At 36.7% G+C, this 20,959-nt stretch overlaps 1 protein-coding gene across 1 annotated transcript in view; it reads left to right on the forward strand.

Moving 5' to 3' along the window:
• The window catches only part of LOC136836354 (VWFA and cache domain-containing protein 1-like), a 185,264-nt gene that overhangs the window by 40,191 nt on the left and 124,114 nt on the right, over positions 1–20,959 (forward strand). The window contains exons 2-3 of the mRNA XM_067100538.1: positions 8,037–8,270; positions 19,674–19,769. Coding sequence (XP_066956639.1) covers positions 8,037–8,270; positions 19,674–19,769 — 330 coding nt within the window. The remainder of the gene's footprint in view (positions 1–8,036; positions 8,271–19,673; positions 19,770–20,959) is intronic.

Raw genomic sequence — 20,959 nt, forward strand, 5'->3', positions numbered from 1 at the left:
CTTCCAACACAGTAAGGTGGTGGGGAAAAAATCATACTAATATAGCAGAATTTAGAAAATCTCAAATGATTTCAATAACAAACAAGTACAACAAAGCCTAAACAGCAGGGTCACAGCCATGATTTGTCATAGTTAATCTCTTGGACATGTTTGTCAAGGCTGGTCAGGGTTAACCTTCTCAATGCACAAAATAGCAGGATGCCACTCAACTACTTGCAATGCACCATTCTCCTAATAAAGAGCAGGGCAGAGGTTTAACCTTGACAGTGGAAAAAATCATAGCAGGATGGTATCAGTTACTACTGCCATAAAATGCTGTATCCATGTGTTAAGCTATCTTAGAGCACCAACCTCCTTATAAAGAGAAGAGTCGAAGTTTAACCTCCTCAGTGAGCATATTGCAGCAGAATGGCACTCATCTACCAGCACTACAACATGCTGTATCCATGTATCAAGCTATTCTAGCCCTTAAACGCCTGTTGGACGTTTTAAACGTCGTCAAAAATTGTCTGTCGAATGCCGAGTGGACGTTGCAAACGGCGACTGAAAATGCTTTTTTTAAATATTCGCGGAAAAATAATTATAGGCCTAGTTTGTGGAAGATTTCAAATCACGCGCCTTGGCGGATGCTGGGAGTTCACGGATCCAGGTGTTGTGTTGTTTTTGAGCATCACCCAGACGCGCATGCGCGAATTCCCTCCTACTCACGCCAGATAGCATCAGCGTCGGACCTTGCGTGAGCGATATTTTGACGCAGACGTGTTTTGCAGAACTTTGGCGAGTGTTTGCGTATTCGTGCTGCAACAGGACGTTTGTAGATATGTCACAAAGGCGTCAGGACCGTGAAAGGCGCATACTGCCTGTCGGAAGTGAGCGTGTGAGGCGAGTTTTAGACTGGGATGCTGGAGAAGGACCCAGCAACCAAAGTGAATTTTAACATTCGGTCAACTTTGACTCGACCGAAATGATCGAAAAACGCATCCGTAAGCCATAATTATTACATTCGAGTAACAATCAATCATTTACCTTCATTATGCAACAAACGGAAAGTCTCTAGCACAATATTTAGAATTTTGGTGAATTTTTGAAAAAAAAATTTTCCTCCGCTCCGCGCGCGCGAACTCCGCTGAAAATCCTGTCATTTCTTGCGTCAGCTTACCGTAATTTTTTCGTCATTTCATATTATTCGTTACATAAAGTTTTATACATCAAAATGTGCGCAATTTCATGTAGAATACAACAAAAAATATATCATTCCTTTAGCTCTTCAATTTTTTAATATTTACATCGAAATCACGATAACTGACAAAATTTTAACATTCGGTCAACTTTGATTCGACAAAATCCGTAAGCCATTTAACATTCGAGTAACAATCAATCATTTACCTTAATTTTGCAACAAACGAGTCCGCACATTAAATGATCGAAAAACGCATCCGTATCATTTCTTGCGTCATAATTTTTTGCCGTTTCATATTATTACATAAAGTTTTATACATCAAAAGTAACAATCAATCATTTACCGATTCAAAATTATTGTCAACTTTGACTCGAAACGCATCCGTAAGAAAGTCATTCGAGTAACAATCATCAATATTTGCAACAAACGGAAATTTTGGTGAATTTTTTGAATTTTTGAAAAAATTTTCCTCCTCTCCGCGCGCGCGTACTCCGCTGAAAATCCTGTCATTTCTTGCGTCAGCTTGCCGTAATTTTTTCGTCATTTCATATTATTCGTTACATAAAGTTTTATACATCAAAATGTGCGCAATTTCATTTAAAATACAACAAAAAATATATCATTCCATTAGCTCTTCAGAGTTTTTTAATATTTACATCGAAATCACGATAACTGACAAAATTTTAACATTCGGTCAACTTTGATTCGACCGAAATGATCGAAAAACGCATCCGTAAGCCATAATTATTACATTCGAGTAACAATCAATCATTTACCTTAATTTTTCAACAAACGGAAAGTCTCTAGCACATTATTTAGATTTTTGGTGAATTTTTGAAAAAAAAAAAAATTTTCCTTCGCTCCGCGCGCGCGTACTCCGCTGAAAATCCTATCATTTCTTGCGTCAGCTTGCCGTAATTTTTTTGCCGTTTCATATTATTCGTTACATAAAGTTTTATACATAAAAATGTGCGCAATTTCATGTAGAATACAACAAAAAATGTGTCATTCCTTTAGCTCTTCACAATTTTTAATATTTTCGCCGAAATCACGATAACTGACAAAATTTTAACATTCGGTCAACTTTGACTCGACCGAAATGATCGAAAAACGCATCCGTAAGCCATAATTATTACATTCGAGTAACAATCAATCATTTACCTTCATTTTTCAACAAACGGAAAGTCTCTAGCACAATATTTTGATTTTTGGTGAATTTTTGAGAAAAATTTTCCTTCGCTCCGCGCGCGCGAACTCCGCTGAAAATCCTGTCATTTCTTGCGTCAGCTTGCCGTAATTTTTTCGCCGTTTCATATTATTCGTTACATAAAGTGTTATACATCAAAATGTGCGCAATTTCATGTAGAATACAACAAAAAATATATAATTCCTTTAGCTCTTCACAGTTGTTTTATATTTACAACGAAATAACGATAAATAGCAAAAAATCAACCTTCGGTCAACTTTAACTCGATGGAATTGTTCAAAAATGCAATTGTAAGCTAAAACACTTACAGCCCAGTAATATTCAATCAATTTCCTTCATTTTGGCACAATTGGAAAGTCTCTAGCACAATATTTTGATTTTTGGTGAATTTTTGAATCAAAAAAAATGTTTTACGTCCGCGCGTTACGAATTCATGCATCATTTTGTGATAATATTTTCTCTGTGTTGCTTTAATCGTTTTACAATCTGTTATATACCAAAATCATCGCAATTTAATGTAAAATACAACTAAAAAAAATTAACTCATTAGCTTCAACTGTTTTCCTTACAGCGCGATTTGTATACAATTATATACGAGTTTTTTTTTCGCTGTCATATATTCCAATATTTATATATGATAATGATATTTTTTTATTTCTGATGGTTGCATACTAAACTTCAGGCAATGAGAAAAAAAGGAGCCAAAAATGAACTCTTAATCTTGAAAACTAAGTGCGCTGTGATTTTTTGAAAAAAACTTTTTTTCCGCTTCAACGCTACCTCTTGGAGGCTGCCGGCATACGGGAGACGTTTTTGAAAATAGGGCTTCGGCGTTAAAGGGCTAGGTTACCATCCTCTAATAAAGAGATGGGTGAAGGTTGAACCTTCTCAGTTGCGAAATTGTAACAGGACAACACTCCGCTCATAGCATCACAAAACATTGCATACTTATGTGTTTTTATCTCGGCTGAAGTTCAATCATAGTAGCGCCATAAAATATTGTATTCATGTTTGAAGCTAGGGTTGAGGTTTAACCTACTCATTGCTTAAATAGTAGCAGATGGAACTCAACTACTAGCACCACAAAATGATGTATGGACATGGAAAGGTATCTTAGCATACTACTCTCCAATACAGTGAAGGCCAGAGTTTAACATTCTCAATATATAAATTGTAACAGAGCCATACTCAACTAATCCCTCTATTATAATTCTCTTAATGAAGTGAAGGGTCAATGTTTAATCTTCTTGGTAGGCAAATCAAAGTAGGATGGTACTTAGTTACTAGCAGCAGAAGTTGCATGCAGTCATCTTCAGTCCAGGAAAGACATTAACATCTAGACTTTATCAGGCCAAGTGGTGCTTATTCTATAGTTGGTGCAGTTTGTGGGGACTGATCTTCCCAAAACCACTGTTCCTGCAGCATTTGACCTTTGATATACCTCTTGCGAGTTTGGAAGTTGCCTGTTTTAGTTAAAAAGTAGCCATTTTCCCCCTCTCCCAAGGATTTGAGTGCAGAAGCTTTAATCTGGCTTCATCCAGTGAACTGAGGCATACAGGATTAGATTTCAATGGGGAGGCAATCTAAGATCCTTGGAACCTTGAAAACTTCGGACTTATCAGCAGTTTTGGAATATTTCACTAGTAAAATTTTTAGCTTCATTGAAAATAATCACTGAAAAATGTAACTGTGAAAATTACTTTTATTTTAACCGTGTCCTCTACTCAAAGAGTAAGTGAGATTCATGCAGCCTAATTTCATTGTTGGGATACTGGTCTGTGATACATACCAGGGTTCAGGAACAAAGCACTGGCAAGTTTCCCCCCTACCATAAACATCACTGAATTTTGCCATATCTGTGTACTACCTGTGATGCACTGTCAGGGAATTGATTGTTATCTCAGAGAACTTCTTTTAGGAAAGGGTTTCCATGTCTATTTTATCATCTCTTTCTGTCATCCAGCCCAAAGGCTGTAGAGGAGTGTTGCAACTTTAGTTGCTTTAAAGTTAATTTAGATTTGAATGAAAGTCTAAACATGACTACATGGAGGTCAGCCATTGCTTTCGTTAAATTCTGCTTAAGAGACTTAACCACAAATACATGAATTGACATTCATTGGGTCCTGTGATGACTGCAGATCATGCTCTGTCTCAACCTGAGGAGAGAGGAAGTGAAATTTTTCATCCTCTACATCCTCAGACAGGCATCCTATGGGGTAGGATACAATCCAGTGCTGCCACTTCAACATTGCTGTTTCAGGGGTGCTGTTTCACCACCAGGCCATTTGAGTGCTGCTTTTTCAGCGCCAGGCCATTTGAGTGCTGCTTTTTCAGCACCAGTCCATTAAGTTTTGTTCATGTTCTGTTCTTCACTAAAAAAAGATAAGTGTACTATGGAATGAAGCCAGTCAAGCTCTTGTAAACCCAAGACTCTTTGGAAAGAGGACAATATCTGTTTGATGGATAAAAGAATGGGCCAAGGTAAAATTATTTTTCAAAGAAAAAGCAGATTGGAACATGTAGCAACTTCAGGAATTTTATATGTTGATGAAACATTTGCAGTTGAGTCACAATTATTTAATGTAGCCTATATCATCATGGTCAAAAAGCATTGGGGCATGCATCCCATAATATAAACATCTTACAGAATAAGCAGACTTCAACTTATACATATGAGAATTGAAATGACTAAGAAGATGGTGCCAAAAGCAAAATCTGATGCTATCAACTGTGATTTTGAGCAAGTAGCTTTTGCAACAGTGAAAGACTTCTTTCCCAAATTAGAGATCAGAGGCTGCCTGTTCCATTTATTTCAAAATTTACTTAAACATAAAAAGGAAGGGTCACGTGGGTTCACATAATAACAATCTTGAATTGGCTTCATAGGCTTATAGCTCTTTCATTTATACCAGATAATGAAATTGACCATTATGTGGATGCACTTGCAGCCGACTTGTGTGGAACATTGGTTCCAATTTTAAATTGGTCATCCATACTGAAGAGGAGCTCTGAGAAGACAACCATTATTTTCAATAGAGATGTGGAACATGTATGAACAAATTTAACAATATAGAACCAATAGGGACATTGAAGTGGCAAAGAGATGACTAAGAGAAAACTTGGAATGTTTCATCCAACCATGTGAAACTTCGTTGACACATTTAAAAAAAAATTCCAAAAAAGTATGGAATGAATATTTTAAGAAACCTTCAGCTGGTCATGATCCAAAATAGCTGAAATACAGAAAAGCAGATGAAAGAATAATAAGAATTTTTTCTGAATATGGGAACAGCAATGAAGTAGCATGCTTGTGTGCAATTTAGCACAATTTATCAAACTAAATATCTTAATCTTAAATGATATTTAAATAATATTTTGGAACTGTCTGATGCTGAAATCACAGTACTGAAATGGAAGAACTGAATTGGCAGTGCTGAACTAGGCCATCCCTCACCCTGTGACCTCTAGGTGTACCTGTCTGGGGTACTTGCTATGCTTCATGGCAATGATAAGTATTTAGTCGTATTCTGTATATTAACTTCTTAGAAGGGAGTACAGCCCATGGCGATAATAACAAGGATTTTGTTCTGCAAAGATAATAACTTGTCCTACATTGTGGTTACCAGTAGACCTACCCATGGTGAGATCACCAGAAGAGGAATTCCAACAGTAAGCTCCAAGTTTGTACGGTAATTGAAAGAGAATGAATGACATATATTGCTAAGTAAGAGAAAAATTCATTCTATTTGGTGGGGCCATGAAAGCCAGAGTTGATGCTACAGTAAGCACCTAGACGTGAAAAGTTGGTGATAAAATTTGACTGTATAAATATCAGAGGAAGAAGGAAATGTCTCCTAAGCTGGTGAGTGACTTGGAAAGAGTGTAAACAGTGACCAGTGTGCTGCCTGATGTGACACTGAGGACCCAAGATGGCTAAAGATCCAGGTCCAAAGCTGTTCGGTCTGACAGACAGTGTCACTGTTGTAGACAAAGAGTACACTTGCTTGGAGAAGATCTAGAATGCTGAGAGTAGGGACCCTAAGGCTGCTGGCACTATGCATGGCAGTGACTCAGTGACTGCACTAGTGGATAACAGCAACACTGAACCTATTGCTGAACTTACCATTAGATTGAACAAACCAGATAGCAGCTCTGAACCAGCCAGTGCAACTGTAGAGATGGTCCCAGCAAGAGGTGGGCAAAAATGTTTTTATAGGAAAAGACCTACAGGGTCCAGAGTATGATGAAACTGAATTTGATGTTTAATGGTTTGGTATTAATAGGCAATTTTTTTGTGTGCTTGTCTTTTTGTACATAGTTATTTTGGGCTAGCTGTAGTATTAGTTGTACATTGTAATGTATCTCTTGTGATAACAACAACTTAGGGAGGAGTAATATTGTGAGTATGGCTGGTTTGACATATGATTTCAGTCAACAAACATTAATGACAAATAAATACTTTGTGTTACTGTGGATGGTTGTTAGAATAACTCACTTATACCTAGTAAGCACAGGAGCATTCTTGGTGGCCTTATTATCTGCTTGTTTTTCCGAATGGCAGGTTAACCAGATTTTTCTACTGTAAATGGTATATATTGGAAGGGTGAAAGACCAGGAATGTTCCCAAAGATTATTCTTACATATTAGTCAGGGATTTGTGTGTGTCATGTTGGAGTTAGAAGTTGAATAGAGATGCTGATTATGATTTGACTTGTGCATGACTTGTACTCTAACTTGTGTTATGTTGAGACAATAAAGATACTAGAAGTGATCAGTTCTGCCAAATTGAAACTTTTGGATTTATTGGCTCACCTTATAGATAGACTGGATTTGTGACATTATGTTATGAAGGACAGTGACTTCCCTTTTGCTTCCTTTTGAAAAAATTAATGCCTGTGATACTGCTTGAGTTAATGATAAGTAGGTCCTTGACTTACTGTGGGGGATCCATTCCAGTGCTGCGCTGCAAGTTGATGCCTATTTTTGCCGTTAGCGCCATCAGTGGCACTTACGACGCCATAACTTGATGCAGCATGAAGTTACAGCTCTGTAAAACGCCATTAACGGAGTTGAAAGAGTGCTGTAAGATCGAATCCACCATAAGTCGGTGTTGCTGTAACTTAGTGACGCACTCAAGCAGCCATATATTTGTGAAATCACAAGTTTTTGTGGCATGGATTTGGTTTTGCAGTGATTCGTGTCACATTCATTTTTTAAAATTTCATGAAGACACTTAGAAAAATTTATAGCACTTGCTTAAGACGTGTAAGTGGACTTTAGAATAGTATAGAAAACGATAGTCTGAAGCTATGTGAGGTAACTTATGATTTCAGGAATGGTGAATTTGTGTTCATTTGCGGGCTTAATATACTGTACTGCCAGAGCTAAAAGAGCTTGTTTCCTTTGAATGGCTGTGCAAACATTACATAAATGCGTATTATTAACGTGTCGATAAATTTGTCATTTGAATTTAGTTTTGTGTTAGCAGCACAAGTGTTGCTGATATTAATAGCTTTTCTTGCAGCTGGAAGGAAACTGGTAACTTTGGCTTATTAGATATCATATTACTGTTAGTTGTCAAAGGGGGTGGTCTGTTCTTGTATGCCTGTTCACAAATATCTGACATATTCATCACCTTTTTTTTCCAAGGACAGTGTAGAAGAAGTAAACAGTCAACCTTGTGATGATATAACAGGAATGGAAGGAAAATTTGTATCCTGCAGTACTGTAGAGGGAGTTGCAGTAAAGTCTGTTGGTCGTCCAAGCAGCTCTGACATTCCTGGTCTTGTGAAGCTTTTTAATGAAACATTACAGTACTGCTGGACTCCAATCAACCACACGGATCTCACCATTGTTTTAGTACTGCCACAAAACCACTCCAAGGTAAAATATATATTTTTTTTTCACCAAATCTCATATCACATAGTTAAGAGTGTTAAGCTTATAAGAATTTACCATGACAGTACTCATACACCAGAATTTTTGAAAAGATTTTCTGTCACTCACACAAATAACATTCCACACAACTGGAAACTAAAGGATCTCATTACTGCTTTTCGATATTTTGGTAAGAAAATTATTATGATTCTAACATTATAACTTTTACTTGCTGAAAAAGTTAACTCTCATAGGAACTGGATTCAACGCTTAAAGTAGTTTTCTCTATTTTTCTGTAAAAGTAAGTCGAGTTAGCGAAATTCAGTGTGATTATTAGTGCAGTAGGAGAGAAGTGATCAATACATCAAATGACTGCCATTGAAAGGATTAAGTGAACTAGTGACTCTTAGTTATGGTGACATTATCTGTTGTGAAAGGTTTTTTTTTTTTAGAAACAATGTAGAATCTCAATTTGCTTTGCACCATTTAGAGGGATAGAATAATAATAAGTAAAATTTTACTCACATCGGATGTGTGTTAAATAGGTTTTTATCCCAGGCTACTGATTCGGGTTTCATTGTAAAGTTGATTATGTAAATATACCACACTGTGTTAAAATAACACAAATAGACAAGAAGCTGAAAACAGTAGCTTCACAAAAAGTTAACTGATCACATTTACGTGTTAGAAGTAATTTTATTTTAGGTATGTCTTCAGATTTTGTTTTAGAAGAAATCTAGATGGGATGCCCAATTTCCGACTTTTTGGTGCCCAAGATGGCGGCTACTTCAAAATGGCTGTCATCCGTGACCTTACTTTTGCTCATAACATAGTCAAGTAGCACCTCAAATCGAAGATAATTCAGTTCTACATCTTATTCATTTTGGTCGATACTAGACGCATCAGTGCTTGTACTGCGATGAGTTCTTTCATTAAGATAAAATACTATCAAAATAAGGTTCAAAACAAACTTGTAACTGAAAACTAACCTTTCCAAACACATTTAACATCAAGCACAAGGAAATTAAAATGAAATAATGGTGTTTGTATGTTGCCACGAGATCACAAACCATTGCGCATTTAGCACTCTTACATAAAAAGCAGGAACAAAAATAGTCTCAGTGATATGCAATACACTGATGAAAAACTAATGTACCTTGGACATTAAAATAACTGGAAGCATACGACAAAAGTAAAAAAAAAAAATAATGTAACTACCTAGTTGTTTTATATTCATATTCATGCAGGAAAGAAAATAAGCACACCATGTCAAATCTTGACATTTTTTAACATCGAGAGGAAAATCAAGACACCATAAACAGAAAAAGGCAAGATTTATTTTGCCATCATCCCTCATTTGTCTTCTTTGACTGATGTATTTGCACGAGAAAATGTTGTCAGAACGAATGTTCCACTCTGAGAATATACCACAGAAATGCAGTAAGCTGAACACCTAAAAATTTTGAGATTTTACTCAAATAAGGTTAGATGGAAAAATATGTTACATAAGTGATATTTATTACACTAAAGAAGTCTTTAAAATCACGTAGTTATCACAAGTAAACAAGGCAGTTCACACAGATCGTAGGGCGTTTCTTCCATTCAGCTTTGCTAGTTGTCTGTAAAGAATATTTTATGAAGATTAGTATCAAAATTTTATGATAATTTTTGTGGAAGAATATAACCACAGAAATAATGACCCAAATAAAATTACCTTATACTTGAGCAACTGAGGTTTACATTAGCTATCAGGAAGGAAATAAAGGGCCAATACATCGAAACCAAACCCATCCTGAAATGAACGTTAAACCTAATATAAATTATTGGGGTCATACTATCCTTCATAAATATGGTCCCTCGAAGTGGTGTATATGATTCTCTTACCCATTTATTTCCAATGGGAATTTAGGACTAAGCTAGAATTATTTGTCTGAGAGCTATATCACCTGAAAGGACAAGAGAATACAAATATATAAACAACAGGCAACAAAAACTGTTACGAATCTTATTAAGCTTACAAATGGTAGGCAGGAAAACTCGAATAGGCAACACAAGGCACTAAGAGTTCACAATGATAACCTTTAAGAATAAGCCCTATTACTCTTGGTACTCACCACTGTCAAACCTTGCACAAAGGCATTGCTGATGGATTTTGGCAGTTGGTCACAAGAGGATGACGGAGACCAGGGATCCCAAGATATGCCTTTAGCCTAACATAAACATGTCAGATGAATATAAAATGTAGTGTGGACCTTTTCAGGTGAATGAGGTCTCTGATCTGACTGCTGGGCTGCTTTGCTCATCGTCACTGATGTCGCTCAAGTGAAAGCATATGGAAGGAGGAGGAATTAGCAAATTATCCACCTCAATAGTATGGAAGGCAGGAAAGACTGTTTGATGGTACCAAGAGTAGGGCAGTTAAAATACCGAAGTCTTAATAATTACTAGTGTGAGAACAATTGCTTGCCAATTGTTCCCTTGGTGGGTTGTTGGCTCCTTTCCCGTAAGTTGTTTTTCTTTGTGGAAGGAGTTGACGTTTGTCTCGGTGACTTTGACAGCGTCAGTCAGGTCCAGGGCAGCAGTAAGTCAGGTTCTTTGGAGCAGAGAATCAGTTTCTCGGCAACAGAGCAGCAGGGAGTTGTTTGGATGGGCGACAGGCATTGCTTACCTGTTGTCTTCGGCAGGAGGTGGAGGACCTTTTTGTCTGTTAGTGTGATGTCTTCCCTGATGGCAGCATGAGGATGTTTCGATGGCTCAACCGTTGTTGGTCATCTGTGTGAGGATTTGTTCCTTCGGCAGCAAATGGCTGTCTTGACGACTCAATCAGGGTTATCTGCTTTGTGGATGTGTTCCTGTTCCGCAGCCAGTGGCTGCCTCGATGCCTCAACCGTGTTCGTCCGTTTGTCTGCATCCTCATTGACGGTGGTGACCGTCTCAACTACTCTTGGAGTTTGTCTGTTTTTGTGGTGTGCTGCTTGGGTGGTATTTATTTTATTGCTCTTATTGTATTTATTATGCTGCTTGATTTTGTATTTATGCTGTAATATTTATTTTACTGCTCATGTATTATTTATTATGCTGACTGTTTTTTATTTTTATGCTGCTAGTGTATTGTTTATGGTATTATGCTGTCTGTGAATTGTTTTTTGATTACTGAAGATTTAATTACATGAGTTTTATGTTGCTGCCTGTTATTTGTAATGTTTATTTAATTGGTCATTTTAAGTGTTTCCTCTCCTGGACCTGACTCACTTGTATGTAATGTAAATTAGTGTGTACAATGAATTAATCTTAAGGCTGTATTTTGTGGTTTTGTTCTGCTCCTTCTTTGTTTGTCACCTTTCGTCAGTCATTCCAGCCCAATTGCTTGTTTTTGTTTTGAACCTGCTGGTCTCTGAAAGATGAGACTATTATATTGGCAACCTTGCCAGGATTAGTTCTGCTTTGGCTGGCGGGTTGTGGCAGCATCGGGGGGAGTATTTTGTGAGAATAAAAAAAAAATTTTTGTAAAAATATTTTTTCTGTTAGGTAAGGAGGTGTGAGGACAATCGTTTGCTGATTGTTCCCTTAATGGGTTGTTGCCTCCTTTCCTGTAAGTTGTTTTTCTTTGTGGAAGGAGTTGACGTTTGTCTCGGTGACTTTGACAGCATCAGTCAGGTCCAGGGCAGCAGCAAGTCAGGTTCTTTGGAGCAGAGAATCAGTTTCTCAGCAGCAGAGCAGCAGGGAGTCATTTGGATGGGTGACAGGTATTGCCTACCTGTTGTCTTCGGCAGGAGGTGAAGGACCTCTTCGTCTGTTAGTGTGACATCTTCCCTGATGGCAGCATGAGGATGTTTCGATGGCTCAACCATTGTTGGTCATCTGTGTGAGGATTTGTTCCTTCGGCAGCAAATGGCTGTCTTGACGACTCGATCAGGGTTATCTGCTTTGTGGATGTGTTCCTGTTCTGCAGACAGTGGCTGTCTCGATGTCTCGACCGTGTTTGTCCGTTTGTCTGCATCCCCATTGACGGTGGTGACTGTCTCAACTACTCTTGGAGTTTGTCTGTTTTTGTGGTGTGCTGTTTGGGTGGTATTTATTTTATTGCTCTTGTTGTATTTATTATGCTGCTTGATTTTGTATTTATGCTGTAGTATTTATTTTACTGCTCATGTATTATTTATTATGCTGGCTGTTTTTTTTTATTTTATGCTGCTAGTGTATTATTTATGGTATTATGCTGTCTGTGAATTGTTTATTGATTATTGAAGATTTAATTACATGAGTTTTATGTTGCTGCCTGTTATTTGTAATGCTTATTTAACTGGTCATATTAAGTGTTTCTTCTCCTGGACCTGACTCACTTGTATGTATATATATATATATATATATATATATATATATATATATATATATATATATATATATATATATATATATATATATATATAAATGGCCCCAACCTCTCATGGGGTCTACTTACACTGGTCCGACTGCAGTAATATGGGTCATGCTTAAATAAGACACAGGATAAAATTAACAATGATCTGTATTATCTAAAACTTACACAAGGGCCCAAGTATCTAAGCAAACTAACATCTACGGTAAACACGAGTTAGAGGCGGAGGGGGAAACTGACGAAGGCAGCGAGGGGAGGTACGTCTTTCCCCTAACTTCAGCAAAACCACTCTGCCCTTTCCAAGGGATGCCCTTTGGGCATCTTTCTCCAGCCCTCAAGTACCTCACTGCCCCCGAGATCTTCTCTCTTGGACATGATTGGCTCTGGCACTTCTCCTTAGGAATATCAGCCAATCGGTGCCAGCAAAGGTGACGCTGAGTCCTAACGAACTTTGGGGGGGTTTCTGTGGGTGTGAGGTTCAAGAGAAATGTCAAAAGAGAAACGGGGTCTTTATTATTCTCGACAGGTGTTTATATAACAAAAAGCGGACGGAAAGGTAGCGGGCGACCCGAGGGCCCCCGCTGCATCCATACAGAATTTGTTTTCTGACAAGCATAAAAATACATACAATATTCGTTACATGGCATATAAAAGGTGGATATACATATCAGCAGAAAGGCCGTACAATGATGCATAAGATGAGGTACATAAAGAATCTGAAATAAAGACAGGTAATATACATGACGTGATTAATGTACATCTGAAAGGAGAAACACAAGGCACGATTTGTCGCCCTTACAGGGGGAGGAAGGTTTCCTTTAGGTCTGAGAGAAGGTGACCATTGACCAGTCCTGTCATGGCATCCTGCGACTGCATCAGGACTCCAGGGAATTCTTACAAGGACCGAGAAGGGCTTAGCATTCCCCTCCCAAGTCCTTCATGTCCCCGCAAAGCTGCGGCCAACCCCGCCTGGATCCTGCCACGAGCCTCGTCCCTCACGGTTACTGATTTAACTAATTAAAATTAACTATCTCTAAGTGGGCTAGCTGACGCATGTACAAGCCAAAATTACAAGTGAATGGAACATGTCCTACAACCAATAAAAAAAAATTGTAAATTATTTTTGTCTTTTATTTACTCATTTATTTATTTCTTCTGTTTTGCGAATCAACCTACCAACCTCACCTTTCCTGGAAACAGATCAATACCAAAAAAATAAAAAAGTTTTCAAAAGATCAAGTCCTGCACTCCTACTAAACAAAAAAAAAATGGTGATCATAACAATAACAAGAAAATAATACATTTTATCACTGCATTGGCAATCATGACAATATGGGATCACATTTTTAAATACATAGCATCCCGCAATTGTACAAAATTTTCCTGAAAGAACTGGACACAAAAAAAATAATTTGGCAATTTAGGCACAACAACATACCATAAAAGCAGTGAAATTTTTAACAAAACAAACAAAAAACATAATTTCATAGCATCAGTTTACCTTTAGACAGCTACACAAAATAATAATAACGAAAAATCATAGATCTTTGCCAAAAATTCCAACACCTGTGTGAACGTAGCACAAAAGAAATCTTACAGAAAATGCGACATTTTGGTTGATATATTATTAAACACAAAGTAAGGAACAACAACAAAAAAATGAAAGCTGAACAAAGAAAACGTTGCAAAAACAAAATTAACACAACCACAATTTAAAAAAAAAATTTAAACACAGGAATATGATACACAGGCAATGACACTGACACTCAAAATAATTGGAAAAATCAAAAACACAAAACAAGAAACATCACAACATTAAAACTCTTCGTATATCTCTGATTTCGCATGGGACGACAATTACAGATTTTGATCACTGACCCCTCTCATTCACTTAGCAATAGCATTCACTTATGACACGGACTCGTGAGCACGCTTTTGTGCTGTCAGCATGGCCCCACCTGCTCACTTGCGGGTTCCACTGGCTCTTCTCCCAAATACCCAACCAGTCCCGGGTAGTGGGGTACCGGTTTGTTGGTGTGGAACATTAGGCTGTCCTCAAGCACTGCACGCAGGTGTGACAGGTGTTGCTCGCTTACGGTCCCAGTGCGGATATGTTGAATAACCACAGTGGTGTGTTTGATCTCTTTCACACGATATGGTCCCGTATAGGCCGGTTCGAGCTTGTGCTTCTGCAGTTGCTTTCTCCTCAGATAGATTCATTATCATAAATTACAAATAAATTCAATTAACTTTAACTAAATCTACAATTAACAGAATAAACACGTTACACAGCAGCAATAATCCAATAACCATTTAAATGTACACTTATTCATTACCAATAAATCATTAACAATAATAATCAATAATAATACAAGCCATACAGTTGCTCATCACAAATTACCATAACAACCAATAACAATAATACGAGCCATACACTTGCTCATCACAGATGAGCCATACTCTTGCTCCTTACTAATAAATAAACAGGTAATGAACAATCATACATCACACAGTGAAATAAACCAACGTAATGATTGCTCAAGAGCCATACACTGCTCCTCCAACATATCTAAATGAAATAAAAATCATAAACAGTAATCATCCAGAGGCCCAATCCACGATCCTCGAGGTCGACCATCGCACGCTGCCGAGACATCACCTAAGACCACGACAGAGTCGATGCGACAGCCACTTCGCTGCCCCAGAAGGATAATATCTCCTCAAAGCTGGTAACCATGGTTTGGTCACCACCTCGACCTCAGAAGCCGGGTTGACGTCCTCCTTGACATCAGCAGTTGACCCACACCTGCCATATCAAAAAGTGCTGCTGCTTGTTCTCAACTGCATCACGAGAACCTGTCGATCTGCCTTCCAAAACCTGACTGAGGAAGAAAAAGAGAGGGAGACGAACGTAACCTCGCCTCCTCACACAAAACAGGAGTGCAGGTTAACAAATGAAACAAGGCTGTTTCAAATTAACAACTGAAAAACCTAACTATATATACTGTATATATATATATATATATATATATATATATATATATATATATATATATATATATATATATATATATATATATATATATAGGTACAGATACTTGATAATGTGGACTGTTTGTCCAAGAAAGCTTGTAACTTTTTGTGAATAAATACTCCATTAGATACCATCCAGTTTGAGTTCCTTTTAGTAATTCTACTAATGCACAGAACAATTGTGTATGTGATAAAGTTAATATATATATATATATATATATATATATATATATATATATATATATATATATATATATATATATATATATATACATATATATATATATATATATATATATATATATATATATATATATATATATATATATATATATATATATATATATATATATATATATATATATATATATATATATATATATATATATATATATATATATATATATATATATATATATATATATATTATATATATATGTGTGTGTATATATATATATATATATATATATATATATATATATATATATATATATATATATATATATATATATTTTAGAAAAATATGGCCGTTTTAGCATTACTGTGTTATATGGTGTGATGAAGGAAAAATAGCTGTGAGATGGTACTAGGTCAAACCGACAGTCGCCAAATCATTGCATTCAGCAAATAGTTTGGTTACTTCAGCCGTTTGCTTGATGAACACACAATATTGGCTCTGGTATGCGAGTCAGATGACCGAGTTGGTATGTGGGTACATAAGTTCGTACATTAGAAAATCTAGATTTTGTGTCTAATTCTGCCCAAAAATAAGTCCGATCGTTCATTAGCGAAGCTAGAGCGAGATCGTCAAGACATTAGCTTTGAGTGTTGCAATCTCTTAGAACTGGCAGAATAAGGTAAAGTTCTGTGTGAACTGTGAACTTATGATTTTTACCATGTTTTAAGACATTTATGAACTTGTGTGGAAAGTTGAACATAATCATTCATGCCACTTTCATATTCTGTTTTATTGTGTTTTCGTTGCTTACCATTATTTAACCATGGATTTTACACTTTTCATTATTATGTTTTGCACTTGTGTTTTTGGGAGATTACTATTGTGCTTAATTCTTTCGACAGATGTCGGTGGATTTGGTGTGGTTATAGAGAGGACAAATGCAACCTTTGCAATGTCGATATCTCTCATGTGGTAGACTTTTGAGACTAGACTTATAGTGTCTAAGATGGAGTATGTGAGAGTTTTTGAGTTTAAAGGCTTTTAGCCGTCGTAAGACTTTTTAATCAGAGTTAGATTATTTTGACTTGATAACTCATTCATTATGCAGTTTAATCTTTGCTTTGTTTATTCATTACTTGTTGGGTTGCTTTAAATAATAAATCTATTTTTGTAGGAAAGATTGTGTTTCCTTAGATGATCCATTTCATTTCTTTGTGAGGATGGTTTTCGAGGAAAAGAGATCTTTGTACTGTTCGAGAGAGAGAGAGAGAGAGAGAGAGGGATCTGTATGGGTAAGTGTCAGAGGGGGATCAGTGTGGGTGAGTGTTCAGGGAGTAGGACCAGGGTCGAGGTTCCATGTTCTCCTGAAGATAGATCGCAAAGACACGTTACATAAGTATTTCTACACAAAATACTGAATCTGTTTTAAGGGGTATAATATATACATACACATATATATATATATATATATATATATATATATATATATATATATATATATATATATATATATATATATATATATATATATATATATATATATATATATAAATTTCTGACTCACATCAGGATCGAACCCAGGTCTTTCAATTGAAAGGCAAGGGTGCTACCCACTAGGCCATACAAATGATAAAAGAAGTTGGAACCTGAGGGCAAGTGCACCCAAGGAATTACCAGGCAAGCTAACTACTTGCATACCATCCTGTTTTCCCCAACTTCCTGACTCAGCAATGACCCAATTGACAGCATTTCATTCGAATCATCCCTTCTGAGTGAATAAGAAAGAAGTAATCAACGCACAATCATGTGTGGAACAGAAATAAATTTCTGACTCACATCAGGATCGAACCCAGGTCTTTCAATTGAATGGCAAGGGTGCTGCTCACTAGGCCATACAAGATCAGCTCTCCCCATTTTATCATCATACCAATGAATGTGGAGGGACGTATGGAAAAACTATTTTATTTCCAAAATTTGTTTTTGTTTTTTTATCACATCAGTCATCTGTTTCATGGCGAGGAATGGAACTTCTTTTTTTATCCTTGCATTTTACAGCTAGGGCGTTGCCTTTTGTAGCAAATGCCGACTGATGCCTTTCTAGCTTTTCATCCATGACCATTTTGGGAGGCCCCCTGCCACTACACAACTCCAGTAAACATTGTATTTTGCGTCAAAAGGTATTAACAGGCGCAGACTGGTATACCAGTTATCAGCTACAACATGGTGTCCTTGGTCTGATAAATCATCCGTCAAATGGATAACTTTGTTCCCAGATACTGAAAGGTGTGCAGCAGCAGGGCCATTGACCTTGAAATTACTTTTGCCATAATAAATTTTGCAATTCCAAGAATAGCCATCCCACTGTTTATCTGAGGAGCATAAGATAAATATTTTTATACAAAACGGGATCTCTTGGTCTTGATAAACTGGCGAAAACAGAGTCATCCATTTCGTAAAATCAAAGCTTCATTCACAGCCAAATGTTTAGTGGATGACATAAAGACTTTGAACGAGACTTAAGTAAATCCAAATGTGGCTCAATCCTGGGTCACTTAAGTTTACTTGTGAAGCCGATGAAAATTTAAGGAATTTCATTATTGAAAGGAAACAATTTCGTTTCATCACTTCCTTTGAAAATATTGGGTTTCCTCCAAAAAAACCACATCATGAGACCAATATGAATAAATATGTTTTTTTTTTTTTATCAGCATCCACCACCATAAGAAAAGAAAGAAATGTGCAATTCTGCTTTTGAGAAACCTTCACTTTAGTCCATGCACTTTCGTATTCACTGGATTTTCGTGAAACCACATGTCAGCCCTTTCGTGCACCCAAGAGGATAAGTCATCTAAAAGATGTGGCTTCCCAGGGGGGGGTTTGCTTGAGACAGTAGATGATATCAGGATTTCCTATTCCTTCTGTCTGTCTGCTACTCTCTCTCTGGTTCTTTGGCCATTATATGTAGTTTTTCTCAAGTCGAGATGTTTCTGGTGCAATCCATATCAAATCCGGCAGTCTGGAAATATCCTAAATAAACAGTTTATGTAAAATCTCTCAGAAAATCTTAACTAGCATGCTTTCAAGCATAACTATAATCAATAAAATTTCGATATTCTTAATAGATGAATGTTTCTTAAATTCAAACTTACTCGTTTGTATGAAATTAATTTATATAAATATAAAGTTTCTCGAACAAGAGGAAATTAAACTTTTTTTTAATTCTCAAAACTGCAACAGAAAACGGTGCTACAGAAAACTGTAAAAAAGAAAACAATGATGTCATAAATTATGCTTTGACAGTGAGTGGTGACTTAAAATTGCCCAACATTTGTTAAAGTGATGTGAAAAAGCTTTCCCCTATGGGTATAATTGGCTAAAATGAAATAAGCGAAAGAAACTTTTTAGTCAGATTTGTACAATGGCAGCTAACAGTGACTGTAGTGTCATTTCTGTAGAAATGAAGCATTGTGTAAGGTTTGTATCAATGTCAAAATGTAGATCACTTAAATGTTTTTCTTTAGTTTATGATTATTTATAAGCGTATTATGAATAAAAAAAAAACATGAAAATAAGGGGGTAACTTAAGTTTTTTTTTATTATTTGCCTATGCTTGCTTGTCAGCCTTCACAAGCAAACACAATAATAAGTCTGTTGTAGGGCGAACTGCAGGAAGTGTTAGTAGGTAGCGTTCCGTATCATATGCAAACAATGAAAGTATTGAGTCTTGGCATTTTACTGTTGTTTGATTTTTTGATACCTTGATACCATACCTAATTTAAAAATATGAAACATTCATGCAATTAAATATGCATCTTTCCAGGCGTATCTGCCTCTGTGTAAGGGTTATCAACCTCAGGGATTACCTGGCTTCAAGTACCATCTTCAGCCTAACCACAGTGAGAGAAACTGTAGTGAAGTAAGTGATTGGATTAGATTATAAACTAGTTTAATGTGACAATACAAACATTCTTTACTTTTGCAGTTCATTAATAAATCATTATAGATTTTAGGTTTGAAGCTCACTGTCTCATTTCCAGATATCAGACGTAAAACCCTTGCGAAATGCATTGATGACTAGGACTATAAGAAGGTGCCGTGAGGCTTTTTTTCAGCAAACTTGTCAAGGTTTTTTTTTTAGATTAAAACATTACCATATTGCTGATGTCCTTATCACTCAGCTGATAAAAATACAATTCGGATTAAAATATTTTTACATTTGCCTTGGCTTATCAAGAAATTCATGATGCTGTAAAGTTTAACTCACACAGTAGGATGTCCAAAGTCCACTGATTTGACTTGTGGAGGGAAAAGTAGTTACGGGAGGTAGCCTTAGCAGATAACCCAGACCAAGTGATAGGTGATGCATGTGACATATAAGCAAGTGACTGGACTACAAGGATGCTCTGTGACTGGCTGCCCAACTTGGCAGCGAAACCAAGGTTCGACAATGAAATTCAGAAGTTAAAAGGCTGCCTCCTCACAAAGGACAAAGAAAATGTATATATATATGTAGTGTGATCAGTGTTTATACACCACCGTAGATATTTTACAAACGTAAGTACATTATGGATATTTGTGACCATTCCACATATTTACTTAGTCTGATACTGTTCAGGGTGCTGATATGGTAATAGGTCACTATTACATGGTGGCCCGAGGTAGAGGGTTAATAATACAGCTGGCTAACCGTTGGTTTTAATGGTTATGTCATGCTACATCTTGATGCTACCAATACTGGCGGGCTTCTCTCCTCACAACAACCCACAATGCACCCAAGACAAGCAGTGCTTCAACATGTGCAATGTCCTATGCAAGGTTAATACACAACAGTTCCTTTCTCCAAGAGAAATCATAAAACTAAACAATAAGCACCAAGAAAAACTCATCATGAGCAAAAAATAAATCTTCACAAATTTAATCTATCAGGGGGTTTAACAGCTCTGCTTGATCTCCTTAAAACTGGAGTATGGGGTACGCATGATTCATCCTTTTGAACAGTACATGATATATCATTAACAGAAGAGTCTCCACAACCTTCTGAGGCTGCAGGTAGATTATCGTTAAAAGATTCATCTACACTACTAGATGAAACAACATGTGAGAAAG

Source organism: Macrobrachium rosenbergii, chromosome 56, assembly GCF_040412425.1.
Source record: "Macrobrachium rosenbergii isolate ZJJX-2024 chromosome 56, ASM4041242v1, whole genome shotgun sequence".
Lineage (NCBI taxonomy): Eukaryota > Metazoa > Arthropoda > Malacostraca > Decapoda > Palaemonidae > Macrobrachium > Macrobrachium rosenbergii.